The following is a 24,808-nucleotide window of genomic DNA, read 5'->3' on the forward strand; positions in this document are numbered from 1 at the left end:
ACGTCACATGGCCCCATGTCCCCATGTCCCCCCGTGTCCCCATATCCATGTCCATCCTGTGTCATGTGTCCCCATGTCCCCCCGTGTCACGTGTCCCCATATCCGTGTCACGTGTCCCCATGTCCCCATGTCCCCCATGTCACATGTCCCCGTGTCACGTGTCCCCCCCTCCGCTCCCATGGCAACCGCCAACCCCCGTTCCCACAGCAACAACCCCCCCCCGCCAATTAAACCCCATTAATTAACCCAGGCCGGGGAGGGGGCGGGGTCATCCCCATGGCAACAGCCCCCTTTTTTTTTTTTCCTTTTTCTCCTTTATTTGGTAAATTCAAGTTTTATTTTTTTTTCCTCTTTTTTTGGCTTTTTTTCACCTTTTTCCCCCCTTTTTCCGGAGGATTTTGTCACATGACGTCACGAGGGGGGGGTAGAAAACCCCCTCCCCCCCCTTTATAATGACCCCCCCCCATAGGGACACGGGGACCCCCCATATTCCATAGGGGGGGGCTGGGAATGGGGTACCCGGAGGGGGGTACCCGGAAAGGGGGTATCTGGAATGGGGGTATCCGGAGAGGGGGGTATTTGGGGTGGGGGGTATTTGGAGTGGGGGGTACCCGGAATGGGGTATCTGGAGGGGGGTATCTGGGGTGGGGGGTATTTGGGGTGGGGGTATTTGGGGTGGGGGGTATTTCGGGTGGGGGGTACCCGGAATGGGGTATCTGGAGGGGGGTATCTGGGAGGGGGGTATCCGGACGGGGGTATCTGGAACGGGGTATCCCGGGTGGGGGGTATCCAGATAGGGGGGTATCTGGAACGGGGTATCCGGATGGGGGTATCCTGGGAGGGGGGTATCTGGATGGGGGTATCTGGAACGGGGTATCCCGGGTGGGGTGTATCCAGAAAGGGGGTATCTGGAGGGGGGTATCCAGAAAAGGGGTATCTGGAACGGGGTATCCCAGGTGGGGGGTATCCTGGGACGGGGGTATCCGGAGGGGGGTATCTTGGAACGGGGTATCCTGGGACGGGGGTATCTGGACCGGGGTATCCGATGGGGGTATCAGTAGTAGGTCTCCTTCTCCACCCAACCTGCGGGGGACAAAAATGGGGAGAAAAAGGTTAAAATGGGGAGAAAAGGGGGAAAAATGGGGGAAAGGGGGAAAAGTGGGGGAGGAAAAGGGTAAAATGGGGAGGAAGGGGTAAAATGAGGGGGAAAAAGGTAAAATGGGGAGGAAAAGGGTAAAATGGGGAGGAAGGGGTAAAATGGGGAGGAAAAGGGTAAAATGGGTGGGAAAAGGTTAAAATGCGGGGAAAAGGGTTAAAATGGGCGGGAAAAAAGGTTAAAATGGGCAGAAAAAGGTTAAAGAGAGGAGGAAAAGGGGTAAAAGTGGGGAGAAAAAGGGGAAAAGGGGAGAAAAAGACTTATATGAGGAGAGAAAGATTAAAATGGGGAGAAAAAGGGTAAAATGCGGGGAAAAGGGGTAAAATAGTGGGAAAAAAGGGTAAAATGGGGAGGAAAATGGTAAAATGTGGGGAAAAGGGGGAAAACGCGGGGGAAAAAACGGGGAAAAAGGGGAAAACACGGGAAAAAAGGGGGAAAATGCGGGGGAAAAAGGGGGAAAATGGGGGGAAAAAGGGGGAAAATGGGGGGAAAAAGGGGGAAAATGGGGGGAAAATGGGGGGGGAAAGGGGGAAAACGGAGGGAAAAAAGGGAAAACGCGGAAAAAGGGGGAAAACGGGGCGGAAAAAGGGGGGAAAAAGGGGAAAACGCGGGAAAAAAGGGGGGAAAATGCGGGGGAAAAAGGGGGAAAATGGGGGGAAAAAGGGGGGAAACAGGGGGAAAATGGGGAAAACGTAGGGGAAAATTGGGGGAAAAAGGAGGAAAAAAGGGGGAAAACGGGGGAAAAAGGGGAAAACGCGGGGGAAAAAGGGGGAAAACGCGGGGAAAAAGGGGAAAACGGGAGGGAAAAGGGGAAAACGCGGGGAAAAAGGGAGGAAACGCGGGGGAAAAAAAGGGGTAAAATGATGGGAAAAAAAGGGGAAAGCGCGGGGGAAAAGGGGAGAACGCGGGGAGAAGGGGAAAACGGGCAGAAAAGGGGTAAAAAGGGGTAAAAACGGGCAGAAAACGGGTAAAAACGGGTAGAAACGGTGAAAAACGGGCGTTTTCGCACCGCCCGGGTTGCGGCGCAGGATCAACTTGCGGATCTCGTCGTACACGAAGATCAGGAAGCTGTAGGGGAAGGCGCAGAACCACCAGCTGGGCCTGCGGGGGGCAATTAGCGGTAATTAGCGGTAATTAGCCGGGAATGAGGCGTTAATTAGGCCTTAATGACCCCGCAATGAACCCTGAATTAGCCCTTAATGAGCCCTTAATCAGCCGTTAATTAGGCCTTAATGACCCCACAATGAGCCCTTAATGAGCCCTTAATTAGCCGCTAATTAGCTCTTAATGACCCCGCAATGAACCCGCAATGAGCCCTTAATTAGCCCTTAATTAGCCGTTAATTAGGCCTTAATGAGTCTGCAATGAGCCCTGAATTAGCCCTTAATGAGCCCTTAATCAGCCGTTAATTAGGTCTTAATGACCCCGCAATGAGCCCGCAGTGAGCCCTTAATTAGGGCGTTAATTAGGGCGTTAATGACCCCACCATGAGCCCGCAACGAGCCCTTAATTAGGGCGTTAATGAGCCCTTAATGAGCCCTTAACGAGCCCTTAATGAGCCCTTAATTAGCCATTAATTAGCCCTTCATGAGCCCGCAATGAGCCCTTTATTAGGCGTTAATTAGGCCTTAATGACCCCCAATGAGCCCTTAATGAGCCCTTAATGAGCTCTTAATGAGCCGTTAATTAGCCGTTAATTAGGGGGTTCATGGGGGGACTTCATTAGGGGGGATCCCGGGCACAGGGGGTTTAAGGACCCCCCAATGGATTTGGGGACCCCCCGATGGGTTCAGGGACCCCCCAGGGGGTTCGGGGACCCCCCAATGGGTGTAGGGACCCCCTGATGGGTGTAGGGACCCCCAAAGGGGTGTAGGGACCCCCTGATGGGTGTAGGGACCCCCCAATGGGTGTAGGACCCCCCAAAGGGGTGTAGGGACCCCCAGGGGCTTTAGGGACCCCCCAAATGGTTCAAGGACCCCCCAAAGGGGTTCGGGGACCCCCCAAGGACTTTAGGGACCCCCCGATGGTGTAGAGACCCCAATGGGCGTAGGGACCCCCCAATGGGTGTAGGGACCCCCCAAAGGGGTTCGGGGACCCCCCAATGGCTTTAGGACCTCCCAATGGGTGTAGGGACCCCCCGATGGGTGTAGGACCCCCCCAAAGGGGTGTAGGACCCCCCAAAGGGGTGTAGGGACCCCCAGGGGCTTTAGGGACCCCCCCAAATGGTTCAAGGACCCCCCAATGGGTGTAGAGACCCCAATGGGTGTAGGGACCCCCCGATGGGTGTAGGGACCCCCCCAAGGGCTTTAGGGACCCCCCAAAGGGGTTCGGGGACCCCCCAATGGCTTTAGGACCTCCCAATGGGTGTAGGGACCCCCCGATGGGTGTAGGACCCCCCAAAGGGGTGTAGGGACCCCCAGGGGCTTTAGGGACCCCCCAAATGGTTCAAGGACCCCCCAAAGGGGTTCGGGGACCCCCCAAGGACTTTAGGGACCCCCCGATGGGTGTAGAGACCCCAATGGGTGTAGGGACCCCCCAAGGGCTTTAGGGACCCCCCAAAGGGGTTCGGGGACCCCCCCAAGGACTTTAGGGACCCCCCGATGGGTGTAGGACCCCCCCAAAGGGGTGTAGGACCCCCCCAAAGGGGTGTAGGAACCCCCTGATGGGTGTAGGGACCCCCCAATGGGTGTAGGACCCCCCAAAGGGGTGTAGGGACCCCCAGGGGCTTTAGGGACCCCCCAAATGGTTCAAGGACCCCCCAAAGGGATTCGGGGACCCCCCAAATGGTTCAAGGACCCCCCAATGGGTGTAGAGACCCCAATGGGTGTAGGGACCCCCCGATGGGTGTAGGACCCCCCAAAGGGGTGTAGGGACCCCCCAAATGGTTCAAGGACCCTCCAAAGGGGTGTAGGGCCCCCCCGATGGGTGTAGGACACCCCCGCCGGGTGTAGGACACCCCCGCCGGGTGTAGGTACCCCCGTCGCGCTCACTTGAGGGGGTACATGCGCAGGGCCACGTCCATGCCGGGACAGTAGGACAGGAAGGCGGCCAGGGCCGTCTCCTCGAACAGCCCGAAAATGAGGATCTTGTTCCTGCGGGTGACGCCGCAACAGGCGGAGCGTCAGCGGGGACCCCCCCGGGGGGGAGGAACACCCGGATTTGGATGAAAAACCCCCAAATTCCAACACCCCCCCCCGCCCCGGTTGTGGCTGCATCTTCGGGTGTTGCAACCACCGCATTGGGGTTGTGGCCTCCCCATAGGGTGTTGTGACCCCCCTTAGGGTGTTGTGAGACCCCTTGGGGTTTTGTGAGCCCCTTCAGGGTGTTGTTCACATGCATGGGGTGTTGTATCCACCCCCTCAGGGTGTTGTGACCCACCCATAGGGTGTTGTGAGCCCCCATAGGGTGTTGTGCCCATGCACAGGGTGTTGATCACATGCATGGGGTGTTGTACCCGCCCCCCCTCAGGGTGTTTTGACCCCCCCTCAGGGTGTTGCCCCCCCCCCCCAGGGTGTTGTCCCCCCTCCCCGGCTGTTCCCTGCCCTCGGGGTGTTGTCTCCCCCCCCTCATCAGGGTGTTGCCCCCCCCCCCGCTGGCTGTTCCCCCCTTGGGGTGTTGTCTACCCCCCCTCGGGGTGTTGTCCCCCCCCTCTCCGGCTGTTCCCCCCCCTAGGATGTTGTGACCCCTCTCAGGGTGTTCCCCCCCTCGGGGTGTTGTCTTCACCCCCTCAGGGTGTTGTGACCCCCCTCAGGGTGTTCTGACCCCCCTCGGGGTGTTCCCCCCCCCGGGGGTGTTGTCACCCCCCCTCAGGGTGTTGCCCCCCCCCCCCCCCGGCTGTTCCCCCCTTGGGGTGTTGTGACCCCCCTCAGGGTGTCCCCCCCCCCTCAGGGTGTTGTGACCCCTCTCGGGGTGTTGTGACCCCCCTCGGGGTGTTGTCACCCCCCCTCAGGGTGTTGTCACCCCCCCCCTCCGGCTGTTCCCCCCTTGGGGTGTTGTGACCCCCCTCAGGGTGTTGTGACCCCCCTCGGGGTGTTGTCACCCCCCGTCCGCCTGTTCCCCCCGTACTTCATGCCCTGCTGGAACACCGAGTTGCGGCGGGTCTTGCAGATGATGAGGTCGGCCCATTGAACCACCACGATGCTGACGAAGAACGCGGTGTGACAGGTGAACTCCACCACCTTGCGCTGCTCGTACGTCTGTACCGGGACGGGGGACGCGTCAGGCGGAGCCCGCGGCGGGGGGCGCTACAGCCGCGCGGGGTGAGCGGGAGCGCGGCCCGCGACAACGGGAAACACAGGCGGGACCACGAGAAATACAGGCGCGAACACCCGGAAATCACAGGCGCGACCCCGAAAATACAGGCGGGACCCAAAAAATACAGGCGCAAACACCTGAAAATCACAGGTGCAACCCCAAAAATACAGGCGCAAAAGCCTGAAAATCACAGGCGCGACCCCAAAAATACAGGCGCAAACACCCAAAAATCACAGGCGCGACCCCAAAAATACAGGCGGGACCTGAAAAATACAGGCGCAATCCCAAAAATACAGGCGCAAAAGCCTGAAAATCACAGGAGCAACCCCAAAAATACAGGCGTGACCCAAAAAATACAGGCACAAACACCTGAAAAAATACAGGCGCAAACACCTGAAAATCACAGGCGCGACCTGAAAAATACAGGCGCGACCCCAGAAATACAGGCGTAAACACCTGAAAATCACAGGCACAAACACCTGAAAATCACGGGAGATACCCCAAAAATACAGGCGTGACCCAAAAAAATACAGGCGCAAACACCTGAAAATCACAGGTGCAACCCCGAAAATACAGGCACGACCTGAAAAATACAGGCGCAACCACAAAAAATACAGGCGCAAACACCTGAAAATCACGGGAGCGACCCCAAAAATACAGGCGTGACCCGAAAAATACAGGCACAACCCGAAAAAATACAGGCGCAAACACCCAAATCACAGGCGCGACTCCAAAAATACAGGCGCCAACACCCGAAAATCACAGGCGGAACCCGAAAATCACAGGCGCGACCCGAAAAATACAGGCGCGAACACCTGAAAATCACAGGTGCAACTCCCAAAATCACAGGCGCAACCCTAAAAATCACAACCGGAGCCCAAAAATTACAGGCACAACCCCAAAAATTACAACCGGAAGCCCAAAAATCACAGCCGCAAGGCCCGGGAATGGGGCTGCTCCAAGCTCAGGGAACAGGAATGTTGGGCTGCTCCAGGAATGGGGATGGGAATGCCGGAACTCCGGGAACACTGGGAATGATGGGATAAGCCGGGAATGCCGGGAACCCAGGGAACGCGGGGAACACTGGGAAGGCCGGAAAGGCCGGGAACGCCAGAACTCCGGGAACACTGGGAATGCTGGCACCACTGGGAATGCCGGAACACTGGGAATGCTGGGAACAGTGGCAACGTGGGAACACGGGAATGCCGGGAATGCCAGAATGCTGGGAACGCGGGAACGTGGGAACATCGGGAATGCCGGAACGCTGGGAGCACCGGGAACATCAGGAATGCTGGGAGCGCGGGAAGGCTAGGAAGGCTGGGAATGCTGGGAACGCCAGGAATGCTGGGAACACAGGAACACCGGGAATGCCAGAAACGCTGGGAATGCCGGGAACACCGGGAACACTGGGAATGCTGGGAACACTAGGAATGCTGGAACGCCAGGACCGCTGGGAACACTGGGAATGCTGGGAATGCCGGTAGACCGGGAACGCTGGGAATGTTGGGAACACCGGGAATGCCGGTAGACCGGGAATGCTGGGAACACCGGGAATGCTGTCAATGCCAGTAGACCGGGAATGCCGGGAACACTGGGAACGCTGGGAACACCGGGAATGCCGGGAACACCGGGAATGCTGGGAACGCCAGGAACACCGGGAATGCCAGGAACACTGGGAACGCCGGGAACGCTGGGAACACTGGGAACACCAGGGATGCTGGGAACACCGGGAATGCCGGAACGCCGGGAACCCCAGGAACACCGGGAATGCCGGGAACACCGGGAATGCTGGGAATGCCGGAACGCTGGGAACACCGGGAACACCGGGAACGCCGCCCTCACCCACTGCTGCCCGTACGAGTCCTCCAGGTCGTTGACCGTCCGGTCGTCCCAGTTGAGGCGGATCCCGACCAGGCACGAGGGCAGGAAGCCGTTCTCGGCCAGGATCACGAAGTACGAGAAGAAGCCGCCCAGCGCCTGGATCATCCCTAGGGAATAACGGGAATGACACGGGAATGATGGGAGCCCATGGGAGCCCATTGAACCCTATGGGATCCATTGAACCCTATGGGATCCATTGAACCCTATGGGATCTCATTGAACCCTATGGGATCTCATTGAACCCTATGGGATCCATTGAACCCTATGGGATCCATTGACCCCTATGGGATCCATTGAACCCTATGGGATCTCATTGACCCCTATGGGATCTCATTGAACCCTATGGGATCCATTGAACCCTATGGGATCTCATTGAACCCTATGGGATCCCATTGAACCCTATGGGATCCATTGAACCCTATGGGAGCTCATTGAACCCTATGGGATCTCATTGAACCCCATGGGATCTCATTGAACCCTATGGGAGCCCATTGAACCCTATGGGATCTCATTGAACCCTATGGGATCCATTGAACCCAATGGGATCTCATTGAACCCTATGGGATCCATTGAACCCTATGGGAGCCCATTGAACCCTATGGGATCCATTGAACCCCATGGGATCCATTGAACACTATGGGATCTCATTGAACCCTATGGGATCTCATTGAACCCTATGGGATCCATTGAACCCTATGGGATCTCATTGAACCCTATGGGATCCATTGCACCCTATGGGATCTCATTGACCCCTATGGGATCCCATTGGACCCCATTGCACCCCTGGATCATCCCTATGGAGCAGGCACGAGGGCAGGAAGCCGTTCTCGGCCAGGATCACGAAGTACGAGAAGAAGCCGCCCAGCGCCTGGATCATCCCTAGGGAATAACGGGAATGACACGGGAATGATGGGAGCCCATGGGAGCCTATGGGAGCCCATTGAACCCTATGGGATCCATTGAACCCTATGGGATCTCATTGAACCCCATGGGATCCCATTGAACCCTATGGGATCCATTGAACCCTATGGGATCTCATTGAACCCCATGGGATCCCATTGAACCCTATGGGATCTCATTGAACCCCATGGGATCTCATTGAACCCTATGGGAGCCCATTGAACCCTATGGGATCTCATTGAACCCTATGGGATCCATTGAACCCAATGGGATCTCATTGAACCCTATGGGATCCATTGAACCCTATGGGAGCCCATTGAACCCTATGGGATCCATTGAACCCCATGGGATCCATTGAACACTATGGGATCTCATTGAACCCTATGGGATCTCATTGAACCCTATGGGATCCATTGAACCCTATGGGATCTCATTGAACCCTATGGGATCCATTGCACCCTATGGGATCTCATTGACCCCTATGGGATCCCATTGGACCCCATTGCACCCCTGGATCATCCCTATGGAGCAGGCACGAGGGCAGGAAGCCGTTCTCGGCCAGGATCACGAAGTACGAGAAGAAGCTGCCCAGCGCCTGGATCATCCCTAGGGAATAACGGGAATGACACGGGAATGATGGGAGCCCATGGGAGCCTATGGGAGCTCATTGAACCCTATGGGATCCCATTGAACCCTATGGGATCCATTGAACCCTATGGGATCTCATTGAACCCTATGGGACCCCATTGAACCCTATGGGATCCCACTGAACCCTATGGGATCCCATTGAACCCTATGGGATCCCATTGAACCCTATGGGATCCCATTGACCCCTATGGGATCCATTGAACCCCATGGGATCTCATTGAACCCCATGGGATCCATTGAACCCCATGGGATCTCATTGAACCCTATGGGAGTTCATTGAACCCTATGGGATCTCATTGAACCCTATGGGATCTCATCGACCCCTATGGGATCTCATTGAACCCTATGGGATCCCATTGAACCCTATGGGATCTCGTTGACCCCTATGAGATCTTATTGAACCCTATGGGATCCATTGAACCCTATGGGAGCCCATTGAACCCTATGGGATCTCATCGACCCCTATGGGATCTCATTGACCCCTATGGGATCCATTGAACCCTATGGGATCCATTGAACCCTATGGGATCCCATTGAACCCTATGGGATCCATTGCACCCTATGGGATCTCATTGAACCCTATGGGATCTCATTGAACCCTATGGGATCCATTGACCCCTATGGGATCCCATTGGACCCCATTGCACCCCTGGATCATCCCTATGGAGCAGGCACGAGGGCAGGAAGCCGTTCTCGGCCAGGATCACGAAGTACGAGAAGAAGCCGCCCAGCGCCTGGATCATCCCTAGGGAATAACGGGAATGACACGGGAATGATGGGAGCCCAAGGGAGCCTATGGGAGCCCATTGAACCCTATGGGAGCTCATTGAACCCTATGGGATCCCATTGAACCCTATGGGATCTCATTGAACCCTATGGGATCCCATTGAACCCCATGGGATCCATTGAACCCTATGGGATCTCATTGAACCCTATGGGATCCATTGAACCCTATGGGATCTCATCGACCCCTATGGGATCTCATCGACCCCTATGGGATCCCATTGGACCCCATTGCACCCCTGGATCATCCCTATGGAGCAGGCACGAGGGCAGGAAGCCGTTCTCGGCCAGGATCACGAAGTACGAGAAGAAGCCGCCCAGCGCCTGGATCATCCCTAGGGAATAACGGGAATGACACGGGAATGATGGGAGCCCATGGGAGCCTATGGGAGCCCATTGAACCCTATGGGATCCCATTGAACCCTATGGGAGCTCATTGAACCCTATGGGATCCATTGAACCCTATGGGATCTCATTGAACCCCATGGGATCTCATTGAACCCTATGGGATCCCATTGACCCCTATGGGATCCCATTGAACCCTATGGGATCCATTGAACCCTATGGGATCCCATTGAACCCTATGGGATCTCATTGAACCCTATGGGATCCATTGAACCCTATGGGATCCCATTGAACCCCATGGGATCCCATTGAACCCTATGGGATCCATTGAACCCTATGGGATCTCATTGAACCCTATGGGATCCATTGAACCCTATGGGATTTCATTGAACCCTATGGGATCTCATTGACCCCTATGGGATCCATTGAACCCTATGGGATCCATTGAACCCTATGGGATCTCATTGAACCCTATGGGATCCATTGAACCCCATGGGATCCCATTGAACCCTATGGGATCTCATTGACCCTATGGGATCCATTGACCCCTATGGGATCCATTGAACCCTATGGGATCTCATTGAACCCTATGGGAGCTCATTGAACCCTATGGGATCCATTGACCCCTATGGGATCCCATTGACCCCTATGGGATCCATTGAACCCCATGGGATCTCATTGAACCCTATGGGATCTCATTGTCCCCTATGGGATCCATTGAACCCTATGGGATCTCGTTGAACTCTATGAGATTTCATTGAACCCTATGGGATCCCATTGAACCCTATGGGATCCCATTGAACCCTATGGGATCTCATTGAACCCCAGGATCATCCCTATGGACACGGGAATGACATTGGGAATGATGGGAGCCCATTGAACCCTATGTTAGCTCATTGAACCCTATGGGACCCTTCCGGGACCCCATTGCACCCTATGGAATCGCATTGCACCCTATGGGATCCCATTGAACCCTATAGCACCCTATGGGATCCCACTGCATCCCTGGATCATCCCTGCGGAGCCGGGAATACCATGGGAAGGTGACGGGAGCCCATGGGATCCCATTGGACCCATTGCACCCTATGGGATCCATCGCACCCCATAGGACCTCATTGCACCCCATAGCACTCCATAGCACCCTGTTGCACCCTATAGGACCCCATAGCTGCCCCATAGCGCCCCATAGCGCCCCACAGCACCTCATAGTGTCCCATAGCACCTCCCAGCCCCATAGCACCTTCCAGCCCAATATCACCTCCCAGCCCCATAGCTGCCCCATAGCACCCCATGGCACCCCATAGTGTCCCATAGCACCTCCCAGCCCCACAGCATCTTCCAGCCCAATATCACCTCCCAGCCCCATATCCACCCCATAGCTGCCCCACATCGCCCCATAGCGCCCCATAGCTGCCCCACACGCACCGATCTGCCCGTAGGCCATGCTGATGAGCCGCTCGTTGACCAGCTTGTCCGAGCTCATCCTGCCCCATATCCACCCCATAGCGCCCCATAGTGTCCCATAGCACCCCATAGCGCCCCATAGCTGCCCCATACCCGCCCCATAGCTGCCCCATAGCGCCCCATAGCGCCCCCCACGCACCGATCTGCCCGTAGGCCATGCTGATGAGCCGCTCGTTGACCCGGCTGTCCTAGCTCTTTGTGCCCCATAGCACCCCATAGCACCCCATAGCGCCCCATAGTGTCCCATAGCACCTCCCAGCCCCATAGCACCTTCCAGCCCAATATCACCTCCCAGCCCCATAGCTGCCCCATAGCTGCCCCATAGCGCCCCATAGTGCCCCATAGCGCCCCATAGCTGCCCCACATCCTGCCCCATAGCGCACTGATCTGCCCGTAGGCCATGCTGATGAGCCGCTCGTTGACCAGCTTGTCTGAGCTCATCCTGCCCCATATCCACCCCATAGCGCCCCATAGCGCCCCATAGCGCCCTCCAGCCCCATAGCCGCCCCACATCGCCCCACATCGCCCCACATCCTGCCCCACACGCACCGATCTGCCCGTAGGCCATGCTGATGAGCCGCTCGTTGACCAGGCTGTGCTAGCTCCTTGTGCCCCATAGCGCCCCATAGCCGCCCCATAGCTGCCCCATAGCGCCCTCCAGCCCCATAGCTGCCCCACATCGCCCCACATCCTGCCCCATAGCGCCCCACATCGCCCCACATCCTGCCCCATAGCGCACCGATCTGCCCGTAGGCCATGCTGATGAGCCGCTCGTTGACCAACTTGTCCGAGCTCATCTCGCCCCATATCCACCCCATACCCGCCCCATAGCGCCCCATAGCGCCCCACATCGCCCCATAGCCGCCCCACACGCACCGATCTGCCCGTAGGCCATGCTGATGAGCCGCTCGTTGACCAGCTTGTCCGAGCTCATCTCACCCCATATCCACCCCATAGCGCCCCATAGCTGCCCCATAGCTGCCCCACATCGCCCCATAGCCGCCCCATAGCGCACCGATCTGCCCGTAGGCCATGCTGATGAGCCGCTCATTGACCAGGCTGTCCTAGCTCCTTGTGCCCCATAGCTGCCCCATAGCGCCCCATAGCGCCCCACATCGCCCCATAGCCGCCCCATAGCGCACCGATCTGCCCGTAGGCCATGCTGATGAGCCGCTCATTGACCAGGCTGTCCGAGCTCATCCTGCCCCATATCCACCCCATAGCGCCCCATAGCGCCCCACATCGCCCCACATCGCCCCACATCCTGCCCCATAGCGCACCGATCTGCCCGTAGGCCATGCTGATGAGCCGCTCGTTGACCAGCTTGTCCGACCGGGGGTTCCGCGGCTGCCGTTTCATGATGTCGCTCTCGGCCGCTTCGTAGGCCAGGGAGATGGCCGGGACCTGGGGGCGTCGCCGTGGGGACCGTCACCATGGCAACCGTCACCGGGGGGACCGTCACCGTGGAGACCAGCACAATAGGGACCAGTACAATGGGGACCGTCACCATGGGGGGACCGTCACCGTGGGGGGAACCGTCACCGTGGGGACCGTCACCGTGGGGACCGGTACAATGGGGACCAGTACAATGGGGATCGTCACCATGGGAACCGTCACCATGGAGACCGGTACAATGGGGATCATCACCGTGGGGGGAACCGTCACCGTGGGAACCGTCACCGTGGAGACCGGTACAATGGGGAGCAGTACAATGGGGATCATCACCATGGGGGGAACCGTCACCGTGGGGACCGTCACCGTGGAGACCGGTACAATGGGGAGCAGTACAATGGGGATCATCACCATGGGGGGAACCGTCACCGTGGGAACCGTCACCGTGGAGACCGGTACAATGGGGAGCAGTACAATGGGGATCATCACCATGGGGGGAACCGTCACCGTGGGAACCGTCACCGTGGAGACCGGTACAATGGGGAGCAGTACAATGGAGATCATCACCATGGGGGGAACCGTCACCGTGGGGACCGTCACCATGGGGGGAACTGTCACCATGGGAACTGTCACCATTGGAACCATCACTATGGGGATCATCACCATGGGGACCGTCACCATGGAGACCAGCACGATGGGAATCATCACCATGGGGGGAACCGTCACCATGGGAACCGTCACCATGGGGACCAGTATCATAGGGGGAACCATCGCCATGGGGACCGTCACCATGGGAACCGTCACCATGGAGATCAGTACCACGGGGATGTCACCATGGGAACTGGCACCATGGAGACCGTCACGATGGGAACCGTCACCATGGGGGGAACCATCACTATGGGGATCATCACCATGGGGATCATCACCATGGAGACCAGGATCATGAGAACCGTCACCATGGGGGGAACCGTCACCGTGGGGACCGTCACCGTGGAGACCGGTACAATGGGGATCATCACCGTGGGGGGAACCGTCACCATGGGGGGAACCATCACCGTGGGGACCGGTATCACAGGGGGAACCGTCACCATGGGGACCAGTATCATAGGGGCAACCGTCGCCATGGGGACCATCACCATGGGAACCGTCACCATGGAGACTGGCACCTCGGGGACCGGCACCATGGGGATCATCACCATGGAGACCAGCACGATGGGGACCACCCCCGTGGGAACCGTCACCGTGGAGACCGGTACAATGAGGATCATCACCATGGGGGGAACCGTCACCATGGGGACCGTCACCATGGGAACCATCACCATGGGGACCAGGGCCTGGGGGCATCTCAGGGGGTTCTGGGTCTTGGGGGGTCCCATGTTGGGGGTCCCATTTTGGGGGTCTCCATGGGATTTGGGGGTCCCAGGAGACCCTCATGGGGCCTGAGGGCATCTCAGAGGGTTCCTAGCTCTGGGTGTCCCATTTTGGGGATTCCATTTTGGGGGTCTCCATGGGGTCTCCATGGGATTTTGGGGGTCTCAGGTGCTTGAGGGCATCTCAGGAGGTTCCTGGCTCTTGGAGGTCCCGTTTTGGGGGTCTCAAGGGGTCTCCATGGGATTTGGGGGTCCCAGGAGACCCTCATGGGGCCTGAGGGCATCTCAGTAGGTTCCTCACTCTTGGGGATCCCTTTTTGGGGGGTCCCAAAGGGATTTGGGGGGTCTCAGGTTCCTGAGGGCATCTCAGAGGGTTCCTGGCTCTGGGTGTCCCATTTTGGGGTCCCATTTTGGGGGTCTCCATGGGATTTGGGGGTTCCAGGAGACCCCCCTGGCCCCTATGGACATCTCAGGGGGTTCTTGGTTTTTGGGATCCCATTTTGGGGTCTCCATGGAATTTTGGGGTCCCAGGTTCCTGAGGGCATCTCAGGGGGTTCCTGGCTCTGAGTGTTTCATTTTGGGGGTCCCATTTTGGGGGTCTCCATGGGATTTGGGAGTCCCAGGAGACCCTCATGGGGCCTGAGGGCATCTCAGGGGGTTCCTCACTCTTGGGGGTCCCATGTTGGGGGTCCCATTTTGGGGGTCTCCATGGGGTCTCCATGGGATTTGGGGTTCCCAGGAGACCCCCCTCACCCCTAAGGACATCTCAGGGGGTTCCTTGTTGTTGGGGATCCCATTTTGGGGGTCCCAATGGGATTTTGGGGTCTCAGGTGCCTGAGGGCATCTCAGGGGCTTTCAGGCTCTTGGGGATCCCATTTTGGAGGTCCCATTTTGGGGGTCTCCATGGGGTCTCCATGGGATTTTGGGGTCTCCATGGGATTTTGGGGTCTCAGGTTCTTGAGGGCATCTCAGGGGTTCCAGGCTCTTGAGGGTCCAGTTTTGGGGTCCCAATGGGATTTGGGGGTCCCAGGAGACCCTCATGGGGCCTGAGGGCATCTCAGGGGGTTCCTGGCTCTGGGGGATCCCATTTTGGGGGTCTCCATGGGGTCTCCATGGGATTTGCGGGTCTCAGGTGCCTGAGGGCATCTCAGGGGGTTCCTGGCTCTTGGGGATCCCATTTTGGGGGTCCCATTTTGGGGGTCTCCATGGGATTTGGGGGTCTCAGGTTCTTGAGGGCATCTCAGGGGGTTCTTGGCTCTTGAGGGTCCAGTTTTGGGGTCCCAATGGGATTTGGGGGTCCCAGGAGACCCCTAAAGGGGCCTGAGGGCATCTCAGGGGGTTTCTGGATCTTGGAGGTCCCATCTTGGGGGTCCCATTTTGGGGGTCTCCATGGGATTTGGGGGGTCCCAGGTGCCTGAGGGCATCTCAGAGGGTTCCTGGCTCTGAGTGTCCCATTTTGGGGTTCTCCATGAGGTCTCCATGGGATTTTGGGGTCTCCATGGGATTTTGGGGTCTCAGGTTCTTGAGGGCATCTCAGGGGGTTCCTGGCTCTCGGGGATCCCATTTTGGGGGTCCCATTTTGGGGGTCTCCATGGGATTTGGGGGTCTCGGGTGCTTGAGGGCATCTCAGGGGCTTCCTGGCTCTTGGGGGTTCCATTTTGGGGGTCTCCATGGGGTGTCCATGGGATTTGGGGGGTCTCAGGTGCCTGAGGGCATCTCAGGGGGCTCCTGGCTCTGAGTGTCCCATTTTGGGGGTCTCCATGGGGTCTCCATGGGATTTTGGGGTCTCCATGGGATTTTGGGGTCTCAGGTTCTTGAGGGCATCTCAGGGGGTTCCTGGCTCTCGGGGATCCCATTTTGGGGGTCCCATTTTGGGGGTCTCCATGGGATTTGGGTTTCTCAGGTTCCTGAGGGCATCTCAGAGGGTTCTTGGCTCTTGGGGATCCCATTTTGAAGGTCCCATTTTGGGGGTCTCCATGGGGTCTCCATGGGATTTGGGGGGTCTCAGGTTCCTGAGGGCATCTCAGGGGCTTCCTGGATCTTGGGGGGGTTCCTGGTTCTTGGGTTCCCATTTTGGGGTATCTCCATGGGATTTGGGGGGTCTCCATGGGATTTTGGGGTCTCCATGGGATTTTGGGGTATCTCCATGGGATTTGGGGGGTCTCCATGGGATTTTGGGGGGTCTCCATGGGATTTTGGGGGGTCTCCATGGGATTTTGGGGTATCTCCATGGGCTTTGGGGTGTCTCGGGTCCCATGTCGGGGTGTCCCCCCATGTCGGGGTCCCCCTCTCACCATGTCGGTGCCCAGGTCGATGCAGAGGATGGTGATGGTCCCCAAGGGCAGCGGGATGTTGGCCATGATGAACAGCAGGAACGGGGTGATCTCGGGGATGTTGCTGGTCAGGGTGTAGGCGATGGACTTCTTGAGGTTGTCAAAGATCAACCGCCCTGCGCGGGTGACAACAACACCCGGTCGGCACCGGGCGACGTCCTATGGGGTCTAGGGGTCCATAGGGGTGTCCCCACCTTCCTCGACGCCGGTGACGATGGAGGCGAAGTTGTCATCGAGGAGGATCATGTCGGCCGCCTGTTTGGACACGTCGGAGCCGGCGATGCCCATGGCCACCCCGATGTCGGCCTTCTTGAGCGCCGGGGAGTCGTTGACGCCGTCGCCCGTCACCGCCACGATGGCGCCCTGGGGACACAGGGGTGGCCTTAATGTCCCCATGTCCCTCAATGTCCTTCCATGTCCCTCAATGTCCTTCCATGTCCCTCTATGTCCTTCTATGTCCCCCATGTTCCTCCATGTCCCCCATGTCCCTCTATGTCCTTCTATGTCTCTCCATGTCCCTCCATGTTCCTCTATGTCCCCCATGTCCCCAATGTCCTCCATGTCCCTCCATGTCCTCTATGTCCCTCCATGTCCCCAATGTCCCTCTATGTCCCCCCTTGTCCCCCCATGTCCTTCTATGTCCCCCAATGTCCCTCTATGTCCCCCATGTCCCCAATGTCCTCCTGAGTCGTTGACGCCGTCGCCCGTCACCGCCACGATGGCACCTGGGGACACGGGGGGACAGTGAGGGTGAGAGGGGACACGGGGGGACACGGGGGTGGCCTCAATGTCCTCAGGTCCCTCCATGTCCCCCCATGTCCCTCTATGTCCTTCTATGTCCCTCCATGACCCTCCATGTCCTCCATGTCCTTCTATGTTCCTCTATGTCCTTCTATGTCCCTCTATGTCCTCCTGAGTCATTGACGCTGTCGCCCGTCACGGCCACGATGGCGCCCTGGGGACATGGGGACAATGTGGGGTGGCCCAAGTGTCCCCATGTCCCTCTATGTCCTTCCATGTCCCTCATGTCTCTCTATGTCCTTCTATGTCCTCCATGTCCCTCTATGTCCCTCCATGTCCCCAATGTCCTCCATGTCCCTCATGTCCCTCTATGTCCCCCTTGTCCTTCCATGTCCCTCTATGTCCTCTATGTCCTCCCTTGTCCCCCCATGTCCTTCTATGTCCCTCCATGTCCCCCATGTCCCTCATGTCCCTCCATGTTCCTCCATGTCCCTCCATGTTCCTCTATGTCCCCCATGTCCCCAATGTCCTCCTGAGTCATTGACGCCGTCGCCCGTCACCGCCACGATGGGGACATGGGGACAATGTGGGGTGGCCCCATGTCCCTCTATGTCCCCTCCATGTCCCTCCATGTTCCTCAATGTCCCTCAATGTCCCCATGTCCCTCCATGTTCCTCAATGTCCTTCCATGTCCTCCATGTCCTTCTATGTTCCTCTATGTTCTCCATGTTCTTCCATGTCCCTCCATGTCCCTCATGTCCCTCAATGTCCCCATGTCCCTCCATGTCCCCCTATGTCCTCCACGTCCTCCATGTCCCCAATGTCCTTCTATGTCCCTCCATGTCCCTCTATGTCCCCCAATGTCCCTCTATGTCCCCCATGTCCCCAATGTCCTCCTGAGTCGTTGACGCCGTCGCCCGTCACCGCCATGATGGCACCTGGGGACACAGGGGTGGCCTTAATGTCCCCATGTCCCTCAATGTCCTTCCATGTCCCTCTATGTCCCTCCATGTCCCTCTATGTCCTCCATGTCCCCTCCATGTTCCTCCATGTTCCTCTATGTCCCCCATGTCCCCAATGTCCTCCATGTCCCTCAATGTCCTTCTATGTTCCTCTATGTTCTCCATGTTCTTCCAGGTCCCTCTATGTCCCTCATGTCCCCATGTCCCTCCATGTCCTTCCATGTCCCTCCATGTCCCTCTATGTCCCCCCATGTCCCTCTATGTCCCCCATGTCCCTCCATGTCCTCTATGTCCCCCCATGTCCCTCTATGTCCCTCTATGTCCCTCCATGTCCTTCCATGTCCCTCAATGTCCCCCCCATGTCCCCCCATGTCCCTCTATGTCCCCCATGTTCCTCAATGTCCCCTCTATGTCCCCCATGTCCTTCTATGTCTCCCCATGTCCCCAATGTCCCTCTATGTCCCCCAATGTCCCCAATGTCCTCCTGAGTCGTTGACGCCGTCGCCCATCACCACCACGATGGCACCTGGGGACACGGGGACAATGTGGGTTGGCCTCAGTGTCCCCAGGTCCCTCCATGTTCCTCAATGTCCCTCAATGTCCTTCTATGTTCCTCTATGTTCTCCATGTTCTTCCAGGTCCCTCTATGTCCCTCATGTCCCCATGTCCCCCCATGTCCCTCCATGTCCTTCCATGTCCCTCCATGTCCCCAATGTCCCTCTATGTCCCCCCTTGTCCCCCCATGTTCCTCTATGTCCCTCCATGTCCCTCTATGTCCTTCTATGTCCCTCTATGTCCTCCTGAGTCATTGGCGCTGTTGCCCGTCACCGCCACGATGGCGCCCTGGGGACACAGGGGGACATTGGGGGTGAGAGGGGACACGGGGGGACACGGGGGTGGCCTCAATGTCCTCAGGTCCCTCCATGTCCCTCCATGTCCCTTTATGTTCCCCCCCATGTCCCCAATGTCCTCCTGAGTCGTTGACGCTGTCGCCCGTCACGGCCACGATGGCGCCCTGGGGACACAGGGGGACATTGGGGTGGCCCCAGTGTCCCCATGTCCCTCTATGTCCTTCCATGTCCCTCATGTCTCTCTATGTCCTTCTATGTCCTCCAGGTCCCTCTATGTCCCTCCATGTCCCCAATGTCCTCCATGTCCCTCAATGTTCCTCAATGTCCCTCAATGTCCTTCTATGTTCCTCTATGTTCTCCATGTTCTTCCAGGTCCTTCTATGTCCCTCATGTCCCCATGTCCCTCCATGTCCTTCCATGTCCCTCCATGTCCTTCTGTGTCCCTCTATGTCCCCCATGTTCCTCAATGTCCCTCCATGTCCCTCATGTCCCTCTATGTCCTTCTATGTCCTTCATGTTCTTCCATGTCCCTCTATGTCCCTCCATGTCCCTCTATGTCCCCCATGTCCCCAATGTCCTCCTGAGTCATTGACGCCGTCACCCGTCACCACCACGATGGCGCCCTGGGGACACGGGGACAATGTGGGGGTGAGAGGGGACACGGGGACAATGTGGGGTGGCCTCAATGTCCTCAGGTCCCTCCATGTCCCCCTATGTCCCTCTATGTCCTTCTATGTCCCTCAATGACCCTCCATGTCCTCCATGTCCTTCTATGTTCCTCTATGTCCTCCATGTTCTTCCAGGTCCCTCTATGTCCCTCATGTCCCTCAATGTCCCCATGTCCCTCCATGTCCTTCCATGTCCCTCAATGTCCTTCTATGTCCCTCAATGTCCTCCTGAGTCATTGGCGCTGTCGCCCGTCACCGCCACGATGGTGCCCTGGGGACATGGGGACAATGTGGGGGTGGCCCAAGTGTCCCCATGTCCCTCAATGTCCCCCATGTCCCTCAATGTCCTTCCATGTCCCTCCATGTCCCTTCATGTCCCTTCATGTCCCCCATGTCCCCAGTGTCCTCCTGAGTCATTGACGCTGTCGCCCGTCACCGCCACGGGTGACACAGGGGGACATTGGGGTGGCCCCAGTGTCCCCATGTCCCTCAATGACCCTCCATGTCCTCCATGTCCTTCTATGTTCCTCTATGTTCTCCATGTTCTTCCAGGTCCCTCTATGTCCCTCCATGTCCCCAATGTCCCCATGTCCCTCTATGTCCTTCCATGTCCCTCATGTCTCTCTATATCCTTCTATGTCCTCCATGTCCCTCCATGTCCCTCCATGTCCCTCCATGTTCCTCCAGGTCCCTCTATGTCCCTCCATGTCCCCAATGTCCTCCATGTTCCTCAATGTCCCTCTATGCCCCCCCTTGTCCCCCCATGTCCTTCTATGTCCCCCAATGTCCCTCTATGTCCTTCCATGTCCCTCTATGTCCTGCTATGTCCCTCAATGTCCTCCTGAGTCATTGGCGCTGTCACCCGTCACCGCCACGATGGCGCCCTGGGGACATGGGGACAATGTGGGGGTGGCCCAAGTGTCCCCATGTCCCTCCATGTCCTCCATGTCCTCTATGTCCTCCATGTCCCCCTATGTCCCTCTATGTCCTTCTATGTCCCTCAATGACCCTCCATGTCCTCCATGTCCCTCTATGTCCTCTATGTCCTCCATGTTCTTCCAGGTCCCTCTATGTCCCTCATGTCCCTCAATGTCCCCATGTCCCTCTATGTCCTCCTGAGTCGTTGACGCCGTCGCCCGTCACCGCCACGATGGCGCCTGGGGACACGGGGGGACATTGGGGGTGAGAGGGGACACGGGGACAATGTGGGGTGGCCCCAGTGTCCCCATGTCCCTCCATGTTCCTCAATGTCCTCCATGTCCTTCTATGTTCCTCTATGTCCTCCATGTCCTTCATGTCCCTCTATGTCCCTCATGTCCCTCAATGTCCCCATGTCCCTCCACGTCCTTCCATGTCCCTCATGTCCCTCCATGTTCCTCCACGTCCTCCATGTTCCTCAATGTCCCTCTATGTCCCCCATGTCCCCAATGTCCTCCTGAGTCGTTGACGCCGTCACTGTCACCACCATGATGGCACCTGGGGCGCTATGGGGCAGCCGTGGGGCAGCCGTGGGGTGGCTATGGGGGGGCCATGGGGTGCTATGGGTCACGCTATGGGGCAGGCTGTGGGTCACACTATGGGTCACGCTATGGGTCCCTATGGGTCACGCTATGGGTCGCGCTATGGGGCAGACCTGGCGCTGGCAGCCCTCCACGATGATCAGTTTCTGCTGTGGGGACGTCCGAGCGAACACGATCTCCGTGTGGGGCAGCCATGGGGCGCTATGGGGCAGGGCGCTATGGGGCAGGTCACTATGGGTCACGCTATGGGGCAGGGTCTCTATGGGTCTCTATGGGTCGCTATGGGTCGCGCTATGGGGCAGGGTCTCTATGGGTCACGCTATGGGGCAGGGTCGCTATGGGTCGCTATGGGTCGCTATGGGTCACGCTATGGGGCAGACCTGGCGCTGGCAGCCCTCCACGATGATCAGTTTCTGCTGGGGGGACGTCCGCGCGAACACGATCTCCGTGTGGGGCAGCCGTGGGGCGCTATGGGGCAGGGCGCTATGGGGCAGGGTCGCTATGGGGCAGGGCGCTATGGGGCAGGGTGCTATGGGGCAGGGCGCTATGGGGCAGGGTCGCTATGGGTCGCTATGGGTCCCTATGGGTCACGCTATGGGGCAGGGTCGCTATGGGTCTCTATGGGTCACGCTATGGGTCTCTATGGGTCGCTATGGGGCAGACCTGGCGCTGGCAGCCCTCCACGATGATCAGTTTCTGCTGGGGGGACGTCCGCGCGAACACGATCTCCGTGTGGGGCAGCCGTGGGGCGCTATGGGGCAGGGTCTCTATGGGTCACGCTATGGGGCAGGGTCTCTATGGGTCGCTATGGGTCGCTATGGGGCAGGGTGTGGGTCACGCTATGGGTCACGCTATGGGTCGCTATGGGGCAGGCTGTGGGTCTCGCTATGGGTCACGCTATGGGGCAGGGTCTCTATGGGTCTCTATGGGTCTCTATGGGTCACGCTATGGGTCTCTATAGGTCGCTATGGGTCACGCTATGGGTCGCTATGGGTCACGCTATGGGGCAGACCTGGCGCTGGCAGCCCTCCACGATGATCAGTTTCTGCTGCGGGGACGTCCGCGCGAACATGATCTCCGTGTGGGGCAGCCGTGGGGCGCTATGGGGCAGGGTCTCTATGGGTCACGCTATGGGTCACGCTATGGGTCACGCTATGGGGCAGGGCGCTATGGGTCACGCTATGGGTCGCTATGGGGCAGGATGTGGGTCACGCTATGGGTCACGCTATGGGTCACGCTATGGGTTGCGCTATGGGGCAGGGTCGCTATGGGTCCCTATGGGTCCCTATGGGTCACGCTATGGGGCAGACCTGGCGCTGGCAGCCCTCCACGATGATCAGTTTCTGCTGGGGGGAGGTCCGAGCGAACACGATCTCCGTGTGGGGCAGCCGTGGGGCGCTATGGGGCAGGGTCGCTATGGGTCACGCTATGGGGCATGGTGCTATGGGGCAGGGTCGCTATGGGGCAGGGTCTCTATGGGTCACGCTATGGGTCACGCTATGGGGCAGGGTCTCTATGGGTCACGCTATGGGTCGCTATGGGGCAGGATGTGGGTCACGCTATGGGGCAGGGTCTCTATGGGTCACGCTATGGGTCGCTATGGGGCAGGATGTGGGTCACGCTATGGGGCAGGGTCTCTATGGGTCACGCTATGGGTCGCTATGGGTCGCTATGGGGCAGACCTGGCGCTGGCAGCCCTCCACGATGATCAGTTTCTGCTGCGGGGAGGTCCGAGCGAACACGATCTCCGTGTGGGGCGCTATGGGGCAGGGTCTCTATGGGTCACGCTATGGGGCAGGGTCGCTATGGGGCAGGATGTGGGTCACGCTATGGGTCACGCTATGGGGCAGACCTGGCGCTGGCAGCCCTCCACGATGATCAGTTTCTGCTGCGGGGACGTCCGTGCGAACACGATCTCCGTGTGGGGCAGCCGTGGGGCGCTATGGGGCAGGGTCTCTATGGGTCGCTATGGGTCACGCTATGGGGCAGACCTGGCGCTGGCAGCCCTCCACGATGATCAGTTTCTGCTGGGGGGAGGTCCGAGCGAACACGATCTCCGTGTGGTTCCGCAGGATCTCGTCGATCTGCTCGGCCGACATCTCCTTGAGGTCGGTGCCGTGGATCACGCAGGCCTTGGCGTCCCTGGGGGGGGGGATGTGTGGGGCAGCCCCATAGAGACCCATAGAGACCCACACCGTGACCCATAGAGACCCTGCCCCATAGCGACCCACACCCTGCCCCATAGCGACCCATAGAGACCCTGCCCCACACCCTGCCCCATAGTGACCCACATCCTGCCCCATAGCGACCCATAGCACCCCATAGCGCCCCATGGCACCCCATAGTGTCCCATAGCACCTCGCAGCCCCATAGCACCTTCCAGCCCAATATCACCTCCCAGCCCCATATCCACCCCATAGCTGCCCCATAGCGCCCCATAGCGCCCCACACCTGGGGTTGACCTGGCTCACGGGGATGTTCAGCCGCGCCGCGATGTCCTGCCCCACACCCTGCCCCATAGCGCCCCATAGCTGCCCATGGCACCCCATAGTGCCCCATAGCACCCCATAGCACCCCATAGTGTCCCATAGCACCTCCCAGCCCCATAGCACCTCCCAGCCCCATATCCACCCCACATCCTGCCCCATAGTGCCCCATAGCTGCCCCACACCCTGCCCCACATCGTGCCCCACATCGTGCCCCACACCTGGGGTTGACCTGGCTCACGGGGATGTTCAGCCGCGCCGCGATGTCCTCCACGGTCTCGTTGCCCTCCGAGATGATCCCGACCCCCTTCGCGATGGCCTTGGCCGTGATCGGGTGGTCGCCGGTCACCATGATCACCTGGGGGGGGGATGTGGGTCACACTATGGGGCGGGCTATGGGTCGCTATGGGTCACGCTATGGGGCAGGCTATGGGGCGGGCTATGGGTCGCTATGGGGCAGGCTATGGGTCGCTATGGGTCACGCTATGGGGCGGGCTATGGGGCAGGACATGGGTCACGCTATGGGGCTCGCTATGGGGCAGACTATTGGTCGCTATGGGGCAGGCTATGGGGCGGGCTACGGGTCACTATGGGGTGGGCTATGGGGTAGGCTATGGGTCACGCTATGGGTCACTATGGGTCACTATGGGGCAGGCTGTAGGTCGCAGTGGGGCAGGCTATGGGGCGCAGTGGGTCGTGCTATGGGGCAGACTATGGGGCAGGCTATGGGTCACGCTATGGGTCACGCTATGGGGCGGGCTATGGGTCACTATGGGTCAGGCTATGGGGCCGACTATGGGTCGCTATGGGGCGGGCTATGGGGCGGGCTATGGGTCACGCTATGGGGCAGACTATGGGTCGCTATGGGGCGGGCTATGGGGCAGGCTGTAGGTCGCAGTGGGGCAGGCTATGGGGCGCAGTGGGTCACAGTGGGTCATGCTATGGGGCAGGTTATGGGGCACGCTGTGTGTCACTATGGGTCGCTGTGGGGCAGGCTATGGGACAGGCTATGGGGCAGGCTGTAGGTCGCAGTGGGGCAGGCTATGGGGCGCAG

At 58.6% G+C, this 24,808-nt stretch overlaps 1 protein-coding gene across 1 annotated transcript; it reads right to left on the bottom strand.

Moving 5' to 3' along the window:
* Nucleotides 1-1,048: 1,048 nt before the first annotated feature.
* Nucleotides 1,049-23,767, bottom strand: LOC104580758 (sodium/potassium-transporting ATPase subunit alpha-3-like). Its single transcript, XM_088537424.1, has 10 exons — nt 23,720-23,767; nt 23,260-23,410; nt 16,721-16,889; nt 16,488-16,642; nt 12,712-12,835; nt 7,253-7,398; nt 5,222-5,352; nt 4,147-4,248; nt 2,166-2,257; nt 1,049-1,083 (listed from the first exon to the last, which is right to left on the bottom strand). Exons 2-10 carry the CDS (start codon nt 23,365-23,367, stop codon nt 1,055-1,057), a joined length of 1,056 nt encoding a protein of 351 aa, XP_088393550.1. The 5' UTR covers nt 23,368-23,410; nt 23,720-23,767; the 3' UTR covers nt 1,049-1,054.
* Nucleotides 23,768-24,808: the final 1,041 nt, after the last annotated feature.

The sequence above is a fragment of the Tinamus guttatus genome, unplaced genomic scaffold (assembly GCF_059628265.1).
Source record: "Tinamus guttatus ecotype Peru unplaced genomic scaffold, ASM5962826v1 Tinamus_guttatus_pri_ptg000769l, whole genome shotgun sequence".
NCBI classification, from domain to species: domain Eukaryota; kingdom Metazoa; phylum Chordata; class Aves; order Tinamiformes; family Tinamidae; genus Tinamus; species Tinamus guttatus.

Excerpts from the sequence above, each read along its gene's own strand:
- LOC104580758 (XM_088537424.1), bottom strand. The coding sequence starts at position 23,367 with ATGTCGGCCGAGCAGATCGACGAGATCCTGCGGAACCACACGGAGATC. Across the intron at positions 5,353-7,252 it reads ACTCGTACGGGCAGCAGTGG|ACGTACGAGCAGCGCAAGGT; the intron begins GTGAGGGCGGCG and ends GTCCCGGTACAG. Across the intron at positions 1,084-2,165 it reads CCTGCGCCGCAACCCGGGCG|GTTGGGTGGAGAAGGAGACC; the intron begins GTGCGAAAACGC and ends TGTCCCCCGCAG.